A 17,650-nucleotide genomic window follows, 5' to 3' on the forward strand; every position below is an offset into this window, starting at 1 on the left:
ATGTACTTCAGGCTGGCTTGAACTCATTCTTTCTGTTGACCAGGTTGACCTCAAATTCTGTCTTTTCTGCCTCAGTCTCCAAGTGCAGGGATTATAGGTGTGTTTGCCTGCTCATTCAGTTATCTACATATATTTGCCTGTCTAATATTTTGTTCATGATTTTTGAAAAATGTTTGTGAGAGTTATTGATCTCTAATTGTCTTTTATCATAAAAGTGATATACAGTTATATAAATCAGATAGAGTACATTTCTTTTTGGACAGTGATCACCCCTTACCTTGCTGTTTCCCAGTTTTTCCCTGTCATTCCCACCCACAAGTTGTATAGCTTGGTTTCAGCATAGAGTCTGGTCAGTACCAGTGCTGCATTTCTTCACCCTCTAAATGGTCTTCCTTTGTAGTTACTAGCTCTCACTTCAGTGCTATGTTAATGCTGCTGGCCTCATAAGATAATAAGTTGGAAAGTGTTTTTGTGTGTGGCAGGGGGTCATGGGACTTGAACTCGACTGTCCCTGAGCTCTTCAGCTCAAGGCTGCCGCCTTACCCTTGTACTCTTGAACCAAGCCCCACTTCCCATTTTCTAGAGGTTAATTGCAGGTAAGAGCCTCAGGTCCTTTTGTTCCTGGGCTGGCTTTGAACCTTGATCCTCAGATCTCAGCCTCCTGAGTAGCTAGGATTATGGGCGTGAGCCACCGTGCCCAGGGGAAAGTGTTTCTTTCTGTCTTTTGTAATAGAGGTTAGGAATGGTGTTGTCTTTCAGAATTTATTAGAATTTAACAGTGGAGCCCTTTGGGTTTAGATTTATATTTGTGGGAAGGTTTTTAATTACAAATTCCATTTATTTAACTGTTACAGGCCTATATGGGTTTTGTGTTTTTATTTTATTTTTTTTCAGGAAAGGCTTTAGTAATTATTTCTGTCTTACTAAGAATGAAGCCATTTAATCAAGTTATTCATAATACTCCCTACTTCCTTTATGTGGTCCATGGCAGCTGAAGAAATGGCCCTTTTATATTTCTGATTTTGGTAATTTTTTCCTTTCCAGGTTATTAATTTTTATTGACTTGTTAAGACCTTGTTCTGGTTTCATTGATTTTTTTTTCCTCACTCTTTTTCCATTTTCTTTTTTTTGTTGTTGTTTATTGATTTCTGCTTCTGCTCCTTATTGTTTTTTTTTTCTTTCCTTTAAATTTAATTTGCTTTTTTACCTAACTTCTTGAAAAAGACATTTAAGTCATTAGATTTCAAACCATTCGTTACCACACCACCACCACTCCCCCATCATTAAGTAGTGTTCTCTTGTGGATGTCCTTATTTAGAAGTCTACCCTTTCTTTTTTGTTTTTTTGTTCGTTTTGTTTTGTTATATCATTAAAGGGACTTGAACTCTGGACCTGGGCACTGCCCCTGAGTTCTTTAGCACAAGGCTGCCGCCCTATCCCTTCACTTCTGGTTTTCTAGTGGTTAATTGGAGATAAGAGTCTCATGGACGTTAGTGCCCGGGCTGGCTTTGAACCGAGATCCTCAGATCTCAGCCTCCTGAGTAGCTAGAATTACAAGTGCCTAGCTACCCTTTCTTATTATAAAGTCCTCTAGGTGTTGTATTATGAAACATGTTTACTGTGCACTGGTTACTATTTTAGCTCATCATATGTTTAACTGCAGTTTTTTGCTTGCTGAAGTCCAATAAGGCAGTCTCACACTTACACAAGTTACAGGAAGATAGGCACCTCAGCAGTAGAACTGAGCATACATTGCAAACTAGTCCTCTTAAAGGAAAACTTCTCAGGGTAGGTAAAATCTTGTCTTGGTGCTACAGGTAAGGGGCTTCAGAAAGCAGCCTCTCTTGGGAGTGCAAACTTGTTCAACCACCATGGAAAGCAGAAGACTAAACATAGAGCTCCCCTATGACCCAGCAATTCCACTGCTTGGCATTTACCCAGTCGTCCAGAAACAAGGGCATACTAAATCCATTAGCACAACGATGTTCATTGCAGCACTATTTACTATAGCAAAGATATGGAACCAACTCAGTTAATGAGTGGATCAACGAAAAAATCATATTAAGTGATGTAAGCCAGACTCAAAAAACATAGGCTCAATGGTTTCCCTCATTTGTCATAACCAGTAGAAACCCTGGTCTCTCCCCCAGCAGATTTACACAATAGAGCAAAACCTAGATACATAAGGCCATATAGTATGACACTAAATGAAAGGATCTCCAGGATATAGAAACAAAAGCCATATAAGGAGTGATTGTTGTCCTTAATATACTGTGTTATCTCTTTTGCTCTCCCTTGGTTATCTCATATTGTTACAGCATTTTACCTTGTTATCTGATATATTGTGTATATGCTTATTTGGCTATTTGAAATAGGATAGGGAAGGGGGTAAAACAAGATGAGGGGTGGGATGGGAGAGGGAAATGGGAACCAAGACATGAGAAAGGGTATCAATGTTTGTGAAGTAATGCACCTTCTATCTGGTGAATATGATGTAACCCTTCTAATAATTACAATAAAAAATATATGAAAAAAAGAAAGCAGCCTCTCTGCTACATTTTTTGTTGTTGTTTTTTGTTTTTGCCAGTTGTGGGGCTTGAACTCAGGGCCTGAGCACTGTCCTTGGGCTTTTCTCAGGTCTAGAGCTCTACCACTTGAGCCACACCACCACTTCCAGCTTTTTTTCTATGTATGTGGTACCAAGGAATCAAACCCAGATCTTCGTGCATGTTAGGCAAGCACTCTACCACTAACCAAACTCCCAGCCCCTCTCTCCTAAGTTTTAAAACCCAGGGTCAGTGCTGGGAATGCCGCTTAGTGGTAGAATGTCGAGCATGCATGAAACCCTAGGTTCGATTCCTCAGCACCACATAAACAAAAAGCCAGAAGTGATGCCGAGGCACAAGTGGTAGTGCACTTAGCCTTGACCAAAAAAAAAAAAATCTCAGGGACAGTGCCCAGGCCCTGAGTTCAAGCCTGAGGACTGGTGGAGATGGAGGTGGGGAGGTGAGGGAGGGAGCCGAGAGGCGGAGAGGGAGGGAGGGAGGGAGGGAGTGATGGAGAAAGAGAGGAGAGAGAGGAATCAACCAACCTAGGATCAACATGATTCACTGGTCAAAAATACTGAAAGATGTTCTGGTTCTGAGGGAGATAGGGGGAAATGAGCTGTTAGTACAAACTTGTACTTTTCTCAAGATATTGCATCACTCACTAGCACATTCTACAGTTACTCTTGAGAAAATATGAGAACCAACTCTAAAGCCATTCGGAGTATTGCAATGAATATACACCAATTGTTGGAATGTGTATCTGTCCATCCTATTTCTTTTCAACCTCTCTGTATATACTTAAAAGTAGGTTTCTAGGCTAGTTATGTAATTTAGAGGTGAAGCACTTGCCTAGCATGTGTGGCACTCTGGATTAGATTCCTAACACCTCAAAACTAAAAATGTAAGTAAAGGAGGTTTCTCATAGCTAACATTTACTTGAACATTTACTTGACCTCCTTTGTTATACCATCATGATTCACATAACATATTAGTCCAGGAAAGACCAAAAACTGGAAGTTCTCCAAAATTACATAGTAACTTTACAGCCATCTTAGTTTTTTTTTTTTTTTTTGTCAGTCCTGGAGCCACAGCACCACCATTTCCAGTTTTCTAGTGGTTAATTAGAGATAAGAATGTTAAGGTCTTTAGTGCACAGGCTGGCTTTGAACCTCAGTCCTCAGATCTTAGCCTGCTAATTAGCTAGGATTACAGGCATGAGCCACTGTACCTGGCTGATCTTAGTTTTTATAAATATATGATTCTACAATGACAAAACTCTAATGACATATTTCTGAGAACATAAGTTTAGTTGCTAAGAGATATATGTACAGCATGTATAAGAGGACCATGGACAGAGTACTGTGTGTGTGTGTGTATAAGTGTAAGAGAGGGGATATACAGAAACAGATAAATGCAGATCGACACTAAGGGAGATCCATCTCATGTTGGATTATTTAATTCTTTTCTCTTTTTTGTTTTTCTCTCTGTCATTGTGCTTAAACTTAGGGCCCAGCCACAGCAGCACTTCAGTTTTTTGAGTGGTTAATTGGAGATAGTAAGATTCTCATGGGCTTCCTGCCCAGTCTGTCTTCAAACCATGTTCCTCTGATCTCAGCCTCCTGAGTATTGAACTGTTAAGTCTGTGAGCCACCCCACCCTGTATAATGAAAGCAGTAGTTCACATCTTTTTTTTGTAGAACAACTACACAACTAAACAGATGCTAACCAATCATGAGTCCTACAGAGTTCCTAATAAACAGTTGGTTTCCTTGTTTATCTTGTTTCCAGTACATATTCACAATTCCAACTGTTTGGTAAGAGAAAATTTACTCTGTCTTCTTTTAGAATTTTCCCTTTTCAAAAAAGAGAGTTGTCTTACATTTCGGTGGCAGTTCCACCTTTTCTCAGGCTCTGATGTGTTTGCTGTATAACATGAAGTGATGCGAGAAAGTTTATTTTTTTTAATTTTCCTTTTTTTAATGTAAGCAATTTTATTAGTTATTATGCACAATGTAGAACTCAGATATAATTTTGTGTAGGTATTGACATTTATTTTCCTTTGTTTTTGTATTGAAGGGATACACCTATAGTTTGAGAATGAAGTTCAGGTAGATGTGCATGTTTGAGATTACTAACTTCTTTTGTTATTCCTTATTAGGTAGTGGTATAGCTATGACTCTGAATTTATTTAAAGCAGTCTTAGGGGAGGGAGTCCAGTAGATGAGGTCATGCTAATCCTTTTGGAAAAAGTCAACTATTGTCACCTGATTTTAATTAAAGGTTATATGACTTAATATACATGTTTACCAGGTACTGATCCAGATTAGAGCCTTCATATATATTTATGCATATCATTGTTATAACAACCCTGCCTCAAAATTTCATGTTCTAATGAACATGAAATATTTATCACAATGACTAGAACATATCAATGTTTCAAGGTTTTTGTCAAGATTATTTCAGATTGTAAAATCCATGATGCTTTTTTCTTGTCTTGTTGTGTTTTTTTTTTGTGCCAGTACTAGGCCTTGAACTCAGGGCCTGACCACTGTCCTGGGGCTTTCTCAAGGCTAGAGCTCTACCACTTGAACTACAACACCACATCTAGGTTTTTCTATGTATGTGATATGTAGGAATCGAACCCAGGTCCTCGTACATGCTAGGCAAGTACTCTACCTCTAGGCTAAACTCCCGGCCCCTATGTTTTGTTTTTTGTGCTGGAGATTTTGCATATGTTCTATTACTAAGATAAACCCTCAGACAGCCTCTATTTTTATTTTTGCCTCTAGATAGAGCATGAAAGAGGATTCATATCCTAGATTTGCCAGTGTGACCATTGGCAACTCATGGCAACACTTTACCTCTCAGTCTCAGTGCCAATACACACTAGCAGGTCTTGAGCTTTTTTTTTTTTTTTTGCCAGTCTTGGGCTTGGGCTCAGGGCCTGAGCACTGTCCTTGGACTTTCTCAAGGATAGAGCTCTACCACTTGAGCCTCAGTACCACTTCCAGCTTTTTTCTATGTATGTGGTGCCGAGGAATTGAACCCGGGTATTCGTGCATGCTAGGCAAGCACTCTACCACTAGGCCAAACTCCTGGCCCTGGTCTTGAGCTTTTGCCTCTGTTTTTAGGTATTAAACATGAAATCTAAACCTAAAAGTAAATGATAATCTACATATTTAAAAAGATAATTTACATATTTAAAAAAGGTTTCTTAAGAAGGCCTACTTCTTTCCTCTTTTCTAAGCATAGCCACTAAAATATAAAATAATTTATTTGCGTTTGACTCTTTTTGTTTTGTAGTTCTGGGGATCAAATCCACCCAGAACTCTTGTACATGCCAAGTAAGTGCTCTGCAAACTAAGCTACAACACCAATCCCTATTGTGAACTTGAATGAAATACAATATGTGTTCTTCTAGAACTTGTATTCTTCACTTTAAATGCATTTTTTGTTTATTTTTTGGTATTATTTCCAGTCACGTGTTATTTGTAGTTTCTTGTCAGTCATGAGACTTGAACTCAGGGCATGGGTATTGTCTTTGAGCTCTTTCTCTCAAGGTTGATGCTCAACCGCTTTGAGCCACAGTGCCACTTCCAGTTTTCTTGGGGTTAATGGGGGATCAGAATCTCACAGACTTCCTGCCTAGACTGGCTTTGAACTGCCATTCTCAGATCTCAGCCTCCTTAGTAGTTAGGCTTATAGGCATGAATGAGCCATCAGTGCCCAGCAGTATTTACAGCATTATTTGTAGTTTTTAAGTGTGAGCATTTTGTTGTCATGTAGTATTTACATTATTTGAATTACTATTTCTGTTGATAGTGTTTGAATTTATTGAAGATTCTTTTTTTACTGCTGGTCCTGGGGCTTGAACTTTGGGCCAGGACTCAGCCCCTGAGCTCTTTTTTACTCAAGAATAGCACGCTACCACTTGAACCACGGTGACATTTCTGGCTTTTTCTGTCATTAATTGGAGATAAAAGTCTCATAGACTTTACTACCTGGCCTGGCTTCTAACCTCAATTCTCAGATCTCAGCCTCAAGTAGCTGGGATTACAGGTACGAACCACTGGCACCTGGCTTATTGAGAGCTTTTATGTCATGAGCATTGTTGAACATTTTTCCTTATGCTTTATGGTGGAATCATCTCTTGAAGGATATGTGCATTACTCTGGGAATCTGTTCATTCAAAAACAGACTTAATGCTGGGCGTGGTGGCTCACTCCTATAATCCTAGCTACTTGACAAGGTTGTAAGGTCTGAGGATTGCGGTTCAAAGCCAGTCAGAAAACCAGAGGGTGCTGTGGCTCCAGAGGTAGGGCGGTAGCCTTGAGCTGAAAAGTTCAGGGACAAAACGCCCACACCTAGAATTCAAGTCCCACAATCAAAACAAACAAACAAAAAACCATACTGAGCAACATGTGCAAAGTATATTGGTAGGAGCTTTGGGATATCAATAAACAGACAAAAACTTAAATATTAAGGAGTGTATAATCTACTTGGGACAGACAAACAGTAAATATATGACATAGAAGGATAAGAAAAGGTTTCTTCAAAGGTGATATTTTGAAACAGGCTTTAAAAGAAGCTATAAAAAAAGCTATGTACCTTTTTAAAATTTGTTCAACCTACTTAAATAACAAATGGAAATAACCATAACCATGAAAACACACAATGATGAGTGATTAAAATTTCTTAAAATCCTCTATTATTAAAAAAGTATCTTTCTCATTTAGATTTTAATTGCTCCTGATTCAGGAAGGATATGTTGTTGTTCTGATTTGTGCAAAGAATCTGCAGACTTGGAAGGACAAAAATTACATTAACTATGGGGAAGAAGATATTATCAAATTAGGGCTTATTTGCATTTAAGTTGATTTAGGTGAATTTATGACCATACCAAGTAAGATTTTGTGTGTGTGTGTGTGTGTGTGTGTGTGTGTGTGTGTGTGTGTGATTCATGAATGTACTATCAATGATAATGTGCTCTGTTATCCTGTGGCTTCCGAACATATTTTTGTAATGTACACTAGGACATGGCATCGACTCTATAGTTAGCTGGTTAAGGCTCATATCTCAGCTCCAGTACTCTTTGGTATTGGTCAAGTTAGTCATATTCTCTGGTCTCTATTTGCATTTGTGTCATAACCATAAATTGGTATACACAAAGAAAACACCAAATTTTTAATGCATTTGAAAACTCCTTCATGAGAGGTTGTGGAGATCCCATATTTACCCAATTTATGTCTAAAGTACAATATTACAATATCAAAACCAAAGAATGGACTTTGGGATTATAATACCTATAGTTCTTTTTTACTTTATCACCTTTGTAGATTTATCTAGCCACTTAACCCCACTTTAAAGGAAACAGTTTATTATGAATCTGAGTGACCAGGGACAGAGAGTCAAGTTACTTTGAATGAAAATGCTCAGAAATGGAAAAGGTTACATGCACAAAGAAAATTAAAAGTCCGGTGTTAGTGGCTCACATCTTCAATCCTAAGGAGACTGACGTGTGAGAATTGGAGTTCAAAGCCATCCCAGACAAGAAAATCCATAAAACTAATCTCTGATAAACAACTCAGAAAAAGCCGTAAGTGACACTTTGGCTCAAATGGTAGAGTGCTAAGCTTGAGCAAAGAAAGACTCAGGGATAGAGCCCAAGCCCTAAGTTCAAGATGGAGGACTGGCAAAAAAATAAAAAATAATAATAACGGAAATTAAAAGTAATCCAACAAAGGACATTAGGCACCAGTGGCTGACACCTATAATCTTACCTACTTAGCAAGCTGCGATCTGAAGACCATGGTTAGAACCTAGCCATAGCCAAAACCATAAAGTCCAAAAAGCCAGAGCCTAGCTGCCTTTTTTTTTTTTGCCAGTCCTGGGACTTGAACTCAGGGCCTGGGTATTGTCCTTGGGCTTTCTCCAGGCTAGCACTCTACCACTTGAGCCACAGCACCACTTCTGTCTTTTTCTATGTGTATAATACCCAGGAATCGAACCTGTGGGTCTTAATGCATGCTAGGCAATCACTCTACCACTAGGCCATGCTCCCAGCCCCGGAGTGCTAGCTTTTTAAGTACAAAAGCATAGAGTCTGCAACCAGGACCTAAGTTGAAGTGCTGGACCAGTACACACACAGAATTGAGATGTTTCAGCATTATTAGCTTTTAGAGTTGATATTTTGCTTTTCATCAGACTGTATAGCAAACAAGCTTAACAGATATTCTGAGAGGTTTACTCTAATAGTCATGAAAAGGTTGGGTCACATACAAAGGCTTTTTTTTTTTTTAATGAATACCTAAGGTGGCCCCAGATAATTTTGGCTGTAAGCATGCAGCATTCCATATCTCCATGATGTTCTACTTAGCTGAGATCAAATAGTCTGCAATATCTTTAATAATTCAGAGAACTTGGTCTTCACATCACCATGCCATCAAGATGTGAAACAGTTCTGCCACCACAGAGCTTTCCTTTCCACCTTCTCCCATCCCACCCCCGTTGCTAATCCTTTCCTATTTTTTCCTATCACCTCTTAAATCTTGTCATTTTTTAAATATATAGATGAAGTCTTTTGCAAGGGACCTTTAGAAATTGGCTTTTTTTTTTTTTACTCAGACTGATTCTCTGAAGATCCATCCAGTTGGTATATTGTATATGCTTATTATAACTGATATTTCATGGTATTTATATAAGTCAGTTTTTTAACCATGAACATTATTTTCAGGTATCTGTGTATGTGCACACATGTGCATGAATGTGTGTTAAGTATATTTCCCTGGAATACCCAAGAATGCACTTGCTAAGTTGTATGATAAATATGTGTATTAAATGTGTATTAAAAATGTTTATCAAAGTGGTTATTGTTTGTGTCTTTTATACATTGCCAAAGAAAATGTTAAGTTTATCTGCATTTTTGCCTATTTGAGTATTACTATCATTTTTTAAATTTTAGCTGTTCTAATAAGTCTACAGTGATATTTCACTGTGGTTTTAGTTGACATTTGGTCAGCAGCTAGTAGTAATATGTGGAACAGTTTGCCATGAGTTTATTTGCCATGGTGGAATATCTCATGTCTTTTGCCCATTTCCTAATTATTTATTTTTACTATTACATCATGAGATTTTTTTTAATGTAATATGAATCTAAATTCTTTGTCAGACACAATATTGCAGATATGTTCTCCCAGTGTATGTTTGTCTTTTCATCCTCACACAGTCTCTTGCAGAGCAAAAAAGTTATTAATTTTGATGATCAGGTTCTTTGATTTTTTTATTGTATTTTCTGTATTATGTTTAAGAATACTTTCCACTTCCTATATCATTATAGTTTTCTTCTAATTGTTTTGTAACTCCATGGTTTACATTTAAATCTGATCCACATTAAGTTATATTTGTATGAGGTATGAAGTTCCAGTTAGGTTCAGATTTTTCTCCTAGGAATACCCAGGTGTTGCAGTACAATTTATTGAAAAGACTTTCTTGAATTAAATTGCCTTCACATTCTGTCAAGAATCAGCTTGGTTACTTATGAGTTTCTTTGGGGGTTTTCTATTCTGTTCAATTCATTATGTGTCTGCCCTTCCCAATATCCCTCTGTCTCAATTACCATATCTGTCTCAAAAATTGGGTGTAGTGATTCTTGTCACTTTTTTCTTCAAAATTGATTTAGCTATTCTAATACCATTTTCATTTCTATGTAAAATATTAACCACTCCACAAGTGTAAAAAGTCTAGCTTGGATTTTGTGGGAATATATCAGCCTATAGATGCATTTGTGGAAAATTGTGTTGAGTGTTCAGTTCATGGTTACTTTTATACTTGTCAGCATAAAGATACTTTACAATTCTACCAATCATTTGTTGAGAATACTGGTATGAGTCTGTTTCAGGTGTTTTATTCTGTCTGTTCATTTTGTCAATAACATATTCCTGATTTTTGTCCTTCAGTATCTGGGGTTTTGTTCCAGGAATTTAGCAAAATCCAGAGATGGTCAAGTTTCATATTAAATGACATAGTATTTCCTTGTAGCCTATAATCATCCCTTAATATTTAAAAAATCTCTAGAGTATTTGTAATGACCAATATAATTCCAATATCTTGTAAATTTTATTTTGGTTTTTATTGTTCTATGCCAGGCTTGAATTCAAGACCAGAAGCCTCTCTTTCCCTTAGCTTTTTTTTTTAATGGCTAGTGATGTACCTCATGAGTCACATTTCCATTTCTGGCTCTTTGATGGTGAATTGGAGTTAAGAGTCTTAGATAAGAGTCTTGCTGCCCTGACTGACTTAAGTTATCTCATCCTCCCTGGGGCGGGGAGTTTGGCCTCATGGTGGAGTGCTTGCCTAGCATGCACAAAGACCTGGGTTCAATTCCTCAGTACCACATACACAGAAAAGGCCGCAAGTTGTACTGTGGCTCAAGTGGTAGAGCACTAGCCAGAGGGATATTTATTTGTACAGAGAACATGGCATTTAAGATGATTTATTGACTGAAAATGTGGCTTAATGTTAGAGCACTTGCCTAGCACATGCAAGGATCAGGTTCAGATACCAGTGTTGCAAAAACAGCGATAATGACTTATGCACCACTTTGTGATATATATAATAAAATTCATATACTTACATAAAATTGTGAATGGCGAAAGCAAGTATTTTTTAGATGAATGGCAATTGTTAAAAAGTGATTATACTTTAGAAGTTAGTACTGATTTAATACTCAATACATTTTCTTTAAAACTTAGAATGCAATTTTGTCTTCCCAGTCGGAGTTATTCGATGTCCAGTGTGCAGCCAAGAATGTGCAGAGAGACACATCATAGATAACTTTTTTGTGAAGGACACTACTGAGGTTCCCAGCAGTACAGTAGAAAAATCTAATCAGGTAAGTGTATAAATCTCAAGTTTTTGTTCATTTACTCATAACGCAGCCAAAAATACTGAAGGATTCTGCTTAACAGGTGCCACACTTTAGACCTTGCATCTTGTTAATAAGCAATGTAAGCAACGATGAATAATTCACCTTGGAAATCAATGCCAGTACAGAAGCCCCTGGTTCTACCTCACATTCATGCTTCCCCTCCATTGGGAAACACTATTATATACTCAGCATTATTTCAGTTCATTGTACTCAGTTACCATGTATTGATAAGATTTTTTTTTCCCCTAAGGAAATCTTTTTGGCCGAGTGTAGTGCAACATGCATGAGATATCAGCAGTTGCCAGCCTTGCCCAGTCAAGACAGACTGAGAATTCCAGGCCAGCCTGGCCTTCATGATGAGATCCCACCTCTTATAAAAAAATAAACACTCACACATACTAATGGTGGTGTTACTTTGAAAGCTGTGTCGGTATTGTGCAAACTCTTTGATTTAGGTAGCCCATAGTACCTTTCTTTTCTACTTCTATAACCCACACTGCAAACATTTTTGTAGGATTTTATTTGCTGCTTTTTTTATGGAGGTTCTTTTGTTTGCTTAGCTAGTTAGTCTTCATATGGAATTTAGTAAATTTTCCTGCCTGGCATGGCCTAGATCTAGGCCTTTTAAGCAGCTAAGATTATAGATGTGAACCACCAGTGCCTTGGCCTACCCTACCCCCCTCCTTCTCTCTCTCTCTCCCTCTACCCTCTCTCTCTCTCTCTCTCTCTCTCTCTCTCTCTCTCTCTCTCTCTCTCTCTCTCTCTCTCTCTCGGTAAAGGTGAGGTATATAGGGTAACTCCTTTGGTCAGTCATATTCATTGTGCCCATTCATTCTCCTTTATTTCCTCTCCTTGAGTCAGATCATCAGCCTTTTTTTTTTTTGACCAAGCGAAATTTTTATTGTTAATAATAAATTAAACAACTATGATAAATCAAAAATACAAATCCTATCAAGTGGCTCAGTATTGTTTTAAACAGAAAAACTAAAACTGCCTCTCTAAGAACAATGATGTGTATTTTTGATGTCCTTTTTTAAAGAATTTATTAACGTTGATTTTTATATCATATTTTAAATGACAAGTTTAACAAACAAGTGTTCAAGATCATCAGCCTTTTTTGCACATTCTCCCATAGCTGGGATTACAGGAATGTGCCACCAAATCCAGTTTATGCTTTTCATTCATTCTTTTTTTAAATAATTTGATACCTGTCTTGGGGTTTGATCTCAAGGCCTCTGCCCTTCTCTTGAACTTTTTTGCTAAAGGCTAATGCTCTACCATTTGAGCCGCAGCTCTGCTTCTGGCTTTTTGCTGAGAGAAATCTCAGACTTTTCTGCTTTTAACTAGCTTTGAGCCATGATCCTGATATCCTAGCCTCCTGAGCTAGCATTACAGTCAGAAGCCACCAGTGCCCAGACAGGAATGGCGGCCTCGTTTGCCTTTTGAAATAGTCTCTCGTATCTTTTTTTGCCTGGTCTGTCCTCCAGCTGAAATCTCCATATCTAGAGCTCCCAAGCAGCTGGAATTACCATATTAGCTATTGTGCCCTCAAATTCCTGAGGGCTGGCATTATGGGCATGTACTACCATGCCTGGTTTTGTTATGTGGTAAGAGAATAGAGATGCCAGAGAGTTCAAATTTGAGGAGTCTTTATTAGAAGGCCAGTGAATGCAGGCAGGTTCCTATTGCAAAGGCCTGCATCCTGCCATGAGAGCAGGAGAGGAAAGAAAAAGCAGAAAACAATACCAGCAAACCAGATCATCCCCAATGGAGAGCTGAAGGTGGAACACCATGGTGACTTTTGGAAAAAAGACAGGAGACAGGACAATGGGGCATGGCGTACCAGCTCCTGAGCTGGTCTGGACCTAAACAGGGTCACAGGAAGCTTAAGTATTCACACCTCAAGACTGGCAGGTAACCTGTTGTCCAAGTCCCCACCCCTGCCTCTAGAAATTCAGGTACACCCATCAACCCGGCACTGGGACTTTCCTGCTTCCACCATGAAGACAAGATGAGGCCAGTCATCCAATTTTCTTTCCACCATGTAGCCAAGATGGCACCAGTTAAATTTAGCATCCTGACTTCAGATTAACATATAGAACATTTTTATTTTCTTCTTAAATCTAAATGTCAGATTGCTAGGGATAACTTATAACACTCTAGTAGGGGTTAGTTTTTGCCAAGTGTAGTACATTTGCCTATTTGTGTATCCTAATTCACAGATTATTCTTCTAGGCAGTTCCTCAGATTTGCAACAGAAGACCTAATAAGGTACTAAATCTAGTTAAATACTATTTAGTTGGTTATTACCAAAGGCTTAATACCTATACTAATCTTAAATCTGTTTTTAAGACATGTGGCTAATGTCTGTGCTCTTTGCTTTCAGTTTGTTTTTGTTTTTTTTTTTTATTTCTAGGGAAAACTAGAGAAATTTAGGGTTCACTTTATAAGTAGGCATAGCTACTTCTAATTAAAATTCTTCAAAAGCATCCACAATTCTTCCTAATGTGGGAAGACCACACCAGGCCTTTTTGGAGGAGATAGACTTTCTAATTGTGAAGTCAGCTTTAAAGAATGGAAATAAGCTAGCCCTGTAGCTCAGTAGTAGATTGTGTATATAAGCATTCAGGAGTTTCCGACACCAAACAAAGAGACTACAGTGTTTTTCATTACCATTGGGTTGCCCAGTTTTCTAGGTCTTTTAGGGAAAATAATCTGACAAAGTCTTTTTATGAAAATAATAAAAATATGGTATATATGTTGATATTTAAAGCCAAATTTAGTTTACTTTTTTACTTACGTTTATACCTTTTCTATATTAGAAATCTTTGTGCAGCTCTTGGGGCTTCAGCACAGGGCCTGAGCACTGTCCCTGAGCTGCTTTTGCTCAAGGATAGCCCACTCCCACTGCCACAGCACCACTTTTGGCTTTTTCTGAGTTGTTTATAGAAGATAGGAGTTGCACAGACTTTCCTGACTGGGCTAGCTTCAACCATGATCCTCAGATCTTAGTGTCCTAAATAGCTAAGATTACAAGCATGAACCACCAGCACCCAGCATAGAAATCTTAGTTCTTAATTACACTGGCATATCTTATGTTATATTAGTTTTTATGCAATTGGCCATCATTTAAATCCTTAAAATCCTCAGATCTTTTCTGAAACGATAAAAAAGAATTCTTAGAGTCAGGAGTATGGCATAGTTGTCGAGTGCTTGCCTTGCATGCATGAGGCGCTCTGGGTTTGATTCGTTGGTACCACATAATACAGATAAGGCCAAAGGTACTGTTGTGGCTTACCTGGTAGAGCACTAGCTTTGAGAAAGCTAAAGGACAGTGCCCAGACCTTGATTTCAAGACCCAGCACTGGCAAAAACCAAACCAAAAAAAAAAAAAGCAACAAAAAGTATCAGATACATTGGGAAGCAATTAAAGAAATATGGACAAAAGGTTGATATTATTAAAAGCATGGTGGTACAGACCTCAATTCCAGCTGATTGGGAGCAGAAGGTCTGAAGGCAGAGGTCTGAAACCACTTGGGCAAGAAAATAAGTACCTATCTAAAAAACAAAACAAAAAGGCCTGATGATATAGTCTTTTGCAAGGTTGGAAACTGAAAATCAGAAACTAGAGTTTTTCTTCTCTAAGGTAACAACTTTTGGAGCCTTAACAAAATTGGTTATATTTGTTTGCTTTGAGCTGGGCGTGGTGGCTCATGCCTGTAATCCTAGCTACTCAGGAGGCTGAGATCCGAGGATCAAAGTTCAAAGCCAGCCCTGGGCACAAAAGGACTTGAAACTCTTATCTCCAATTAACCTCTAGAAAATGGGGCTTGGCTCAAGGGAAGGGTAGTAGCCTTGAACTAAGAGCTCAGGGACAAGACCCAGGCCTACTTCATGACCCACAAAAAAATAAATAAAATTTCAACTAAGACAACATATAAAAAATAGAGGCACCCTGCTCTCGACCAGAAAAAAAAGTTACAGACTAAACGTGTATGTAGTTCAGTGATAGAAAATTTATTCTAAAACTGCAAGGCCCAGAGCTCCATTCCCAGCACTTAAAAAGTTAAAGGAATGGGCATACGGAGCTTGAGCTAAAACATTGAGGAAGGAAGTGCCATTGGCTGGTACGAATGCCCAGACCAGAGCTGTGTCTGTAGGAAGGAAGTGCTCCAGTTGGGCTGGAGCAGTAATCACAGAAGTTCTTGATCTCACAAAGGTCAAGTTCTTCCTTGCACTGCACTTCCTTCCTGTACTACCCATTGTTAGACTCTAAAGTGAAACCAGCTTGTAATCTGCGAATGTGGTTTACAGAATCAGTGTGTAGAAGAGTCGAGTTTGAGCTCAGGGGAAATTATAGTGGTTGAATCAAAACAAGAAATCAAAAAAGATAGCAGTTGCCACACACACGCACACACACACACACCCAGAAGATAGTCAATCAAGTCATGTTTTAAAGTTACTGTAATATCTTTTTTTGTGTGGCTAAGCCACCTATTTGGTAGCTTTATTTGTTTCATCTTAGTTTTGATGTTTATGAATTTAATTTCCTAAAACTTAGGTTTTAAAACCACATAGAATTACATATAAAAGACATTCATGGATTTTTTTTTTTTCAAGTCCTGGGCTTAAGCTCAGGACCTGAGCACTGTCCTTGGACTTTCTCAAGGCTAGAACTCTACCACTTGAGCCTCAGCACCACTTCCAGCTTTTTTCTATGTATATGGTAGTGGGGAATCAAACCCAAGTCTTCATGCATGCTAGTCAAGCACTTTACCACTAGGCCAAACTCCCAGCCCCATTCATGGATTTTTAAACAGAATCTGTAAAGCAGGGTATATTCACAGAGTTTTTTTTTTAATCTGAAGGACTTAGCTCTCCCCTCTGGGCCCAATCTTAAGTATCTGAAGACATGAATATGAAGGATTGGTTCCCACCTTATTTCTGAAAGTCCAGCAAAATGTCAGGTGTGTTTTGATCATGTGCTTGATCATGTGCTTTTACCATGTGCTTTACGAGAAGCAGGTCATTCCAACTTTGGCTTAGCTGAAAGTTTCCTCACCCCCTTTCTTGTGTGCCAGTTCTAGAACTTGAACTCCAGCCCTGGCCACTGTCCTTTAACTTTTTTGTTCATGCCATCTGTTCTGCTGCTTGAGCCACAGCTCTACTTCTGTCTTTTTGGTGGTTAGGGTTCAGAGTGTCAAGGACTTGCTGCCTACTCTGGCTTTGAACCTCTTCAGATCTCAGCCTCCTGAGTATCTAGGATTATGAACAGATGTGAGCCACCAGTGCTCAACAAATCATCCCTTTTCCACCCTTCACTCTTAAATAAGCAATATGATTTACATATTTGTCTTTAAAATCATTTCATGTAGAAATTTATCTTGAGGAATGTAAATAGACATTGCTTTAGCTAAGTGAGAGTTGAAGCTGAAGAAGCACATGAGATTAGTCCCCAGAAATATGAAAAATCTAGATTCAGAGGAAGAGAACTGGGGGGACTGAGGGACACTAGGATTGACGGGTACCAAGAACCTATGTGAATACCAGAAAACACAGGTCTGTGGTATTAAACAGTGTCAGCAAAGTATAAGGTGATAAGAGCTAAGAAAAGGAAAATTTCAGTTTATGGAAGTATTAATCCAGTTACCTAGAATTTGGCAACCTATGCATGAGGACTTTTGTAAAGAAAACCCTTTTAAGACAATGAGAACTGCTTATATGTGTTTTGACCTTGATGTCTGTTAGAAACACATGGGCTATCTCTTCATCTCCCATACCCAGTGTATCATCACAGCCAATTTACCTCTAAATACTGCTCACATCCTATCTTTGCTCACCCCACTTCTACCAGCCCTCATGGAAGCTATGGAAAAACATTTTTCTTCAACTGTATGCAGAAATATTTGTCCTTATCTAATGTGTTTTCTTTCTTTGTTTTGGACAGTCCTGGCTTGAACTCAGGGCCTGAGCATTGTCCTTGGGCTTTCTCAGGGCTAGAGCTCTACCACTTGAGCCACAGAACCGGTCCCAGCTTTTTTCTATGTATGTGGTACTGAAGAATCGAACTCAGGTCTTCGTGCATGCTAGGCAAGCACTCTACCACCAGGCCAAACTCCCAGCCTTGTTTTCAATAGATCTCTTAGATAACAGCCAGCATTGTCATATTACTATT

The 17,650-nt window shown here is 38.5% G+C and overlaps 1 protein-coding gene across 3 annotated transcripts in view; it reads left to right on the forward strand.

The window, feature by feature from the left end:
• Nucleotides 1-17,650, forward strand: part of Trim24 (tripartite motif containing 24) — a 96,623-nt gene that overhangs the window by 26,214 nt on the left and 52,759 nt on the right. For all 3 annotated transcript variants that reach the window (XM_090333381.1, XM_090333379.1, XM_090333380.1), the window contains exon 2: nt 11,321-11,439. In XM_090333381.1, the coding sequence (XP_090189507.1) occupies nt 11,321-11,439 (119 nt within the window). The remainder of the gene's footprint in view (nt 1-11,320; nt 11,440-17,650) is intronic.

This window comes from Megascapheus bottae, chromosome 5 (assembly GCF_031878675.1).
Source record: "Megascapheus bottae isolate mThoBot1 chromosome 5, mThoBot2.hap1, whole genome shotgun sequence".
NCBI lineage: Eukaryota > Metazoa > Chordata > Mammalia > Rodentia > Geomyidae > Megascapheus > Megascapheus bottae.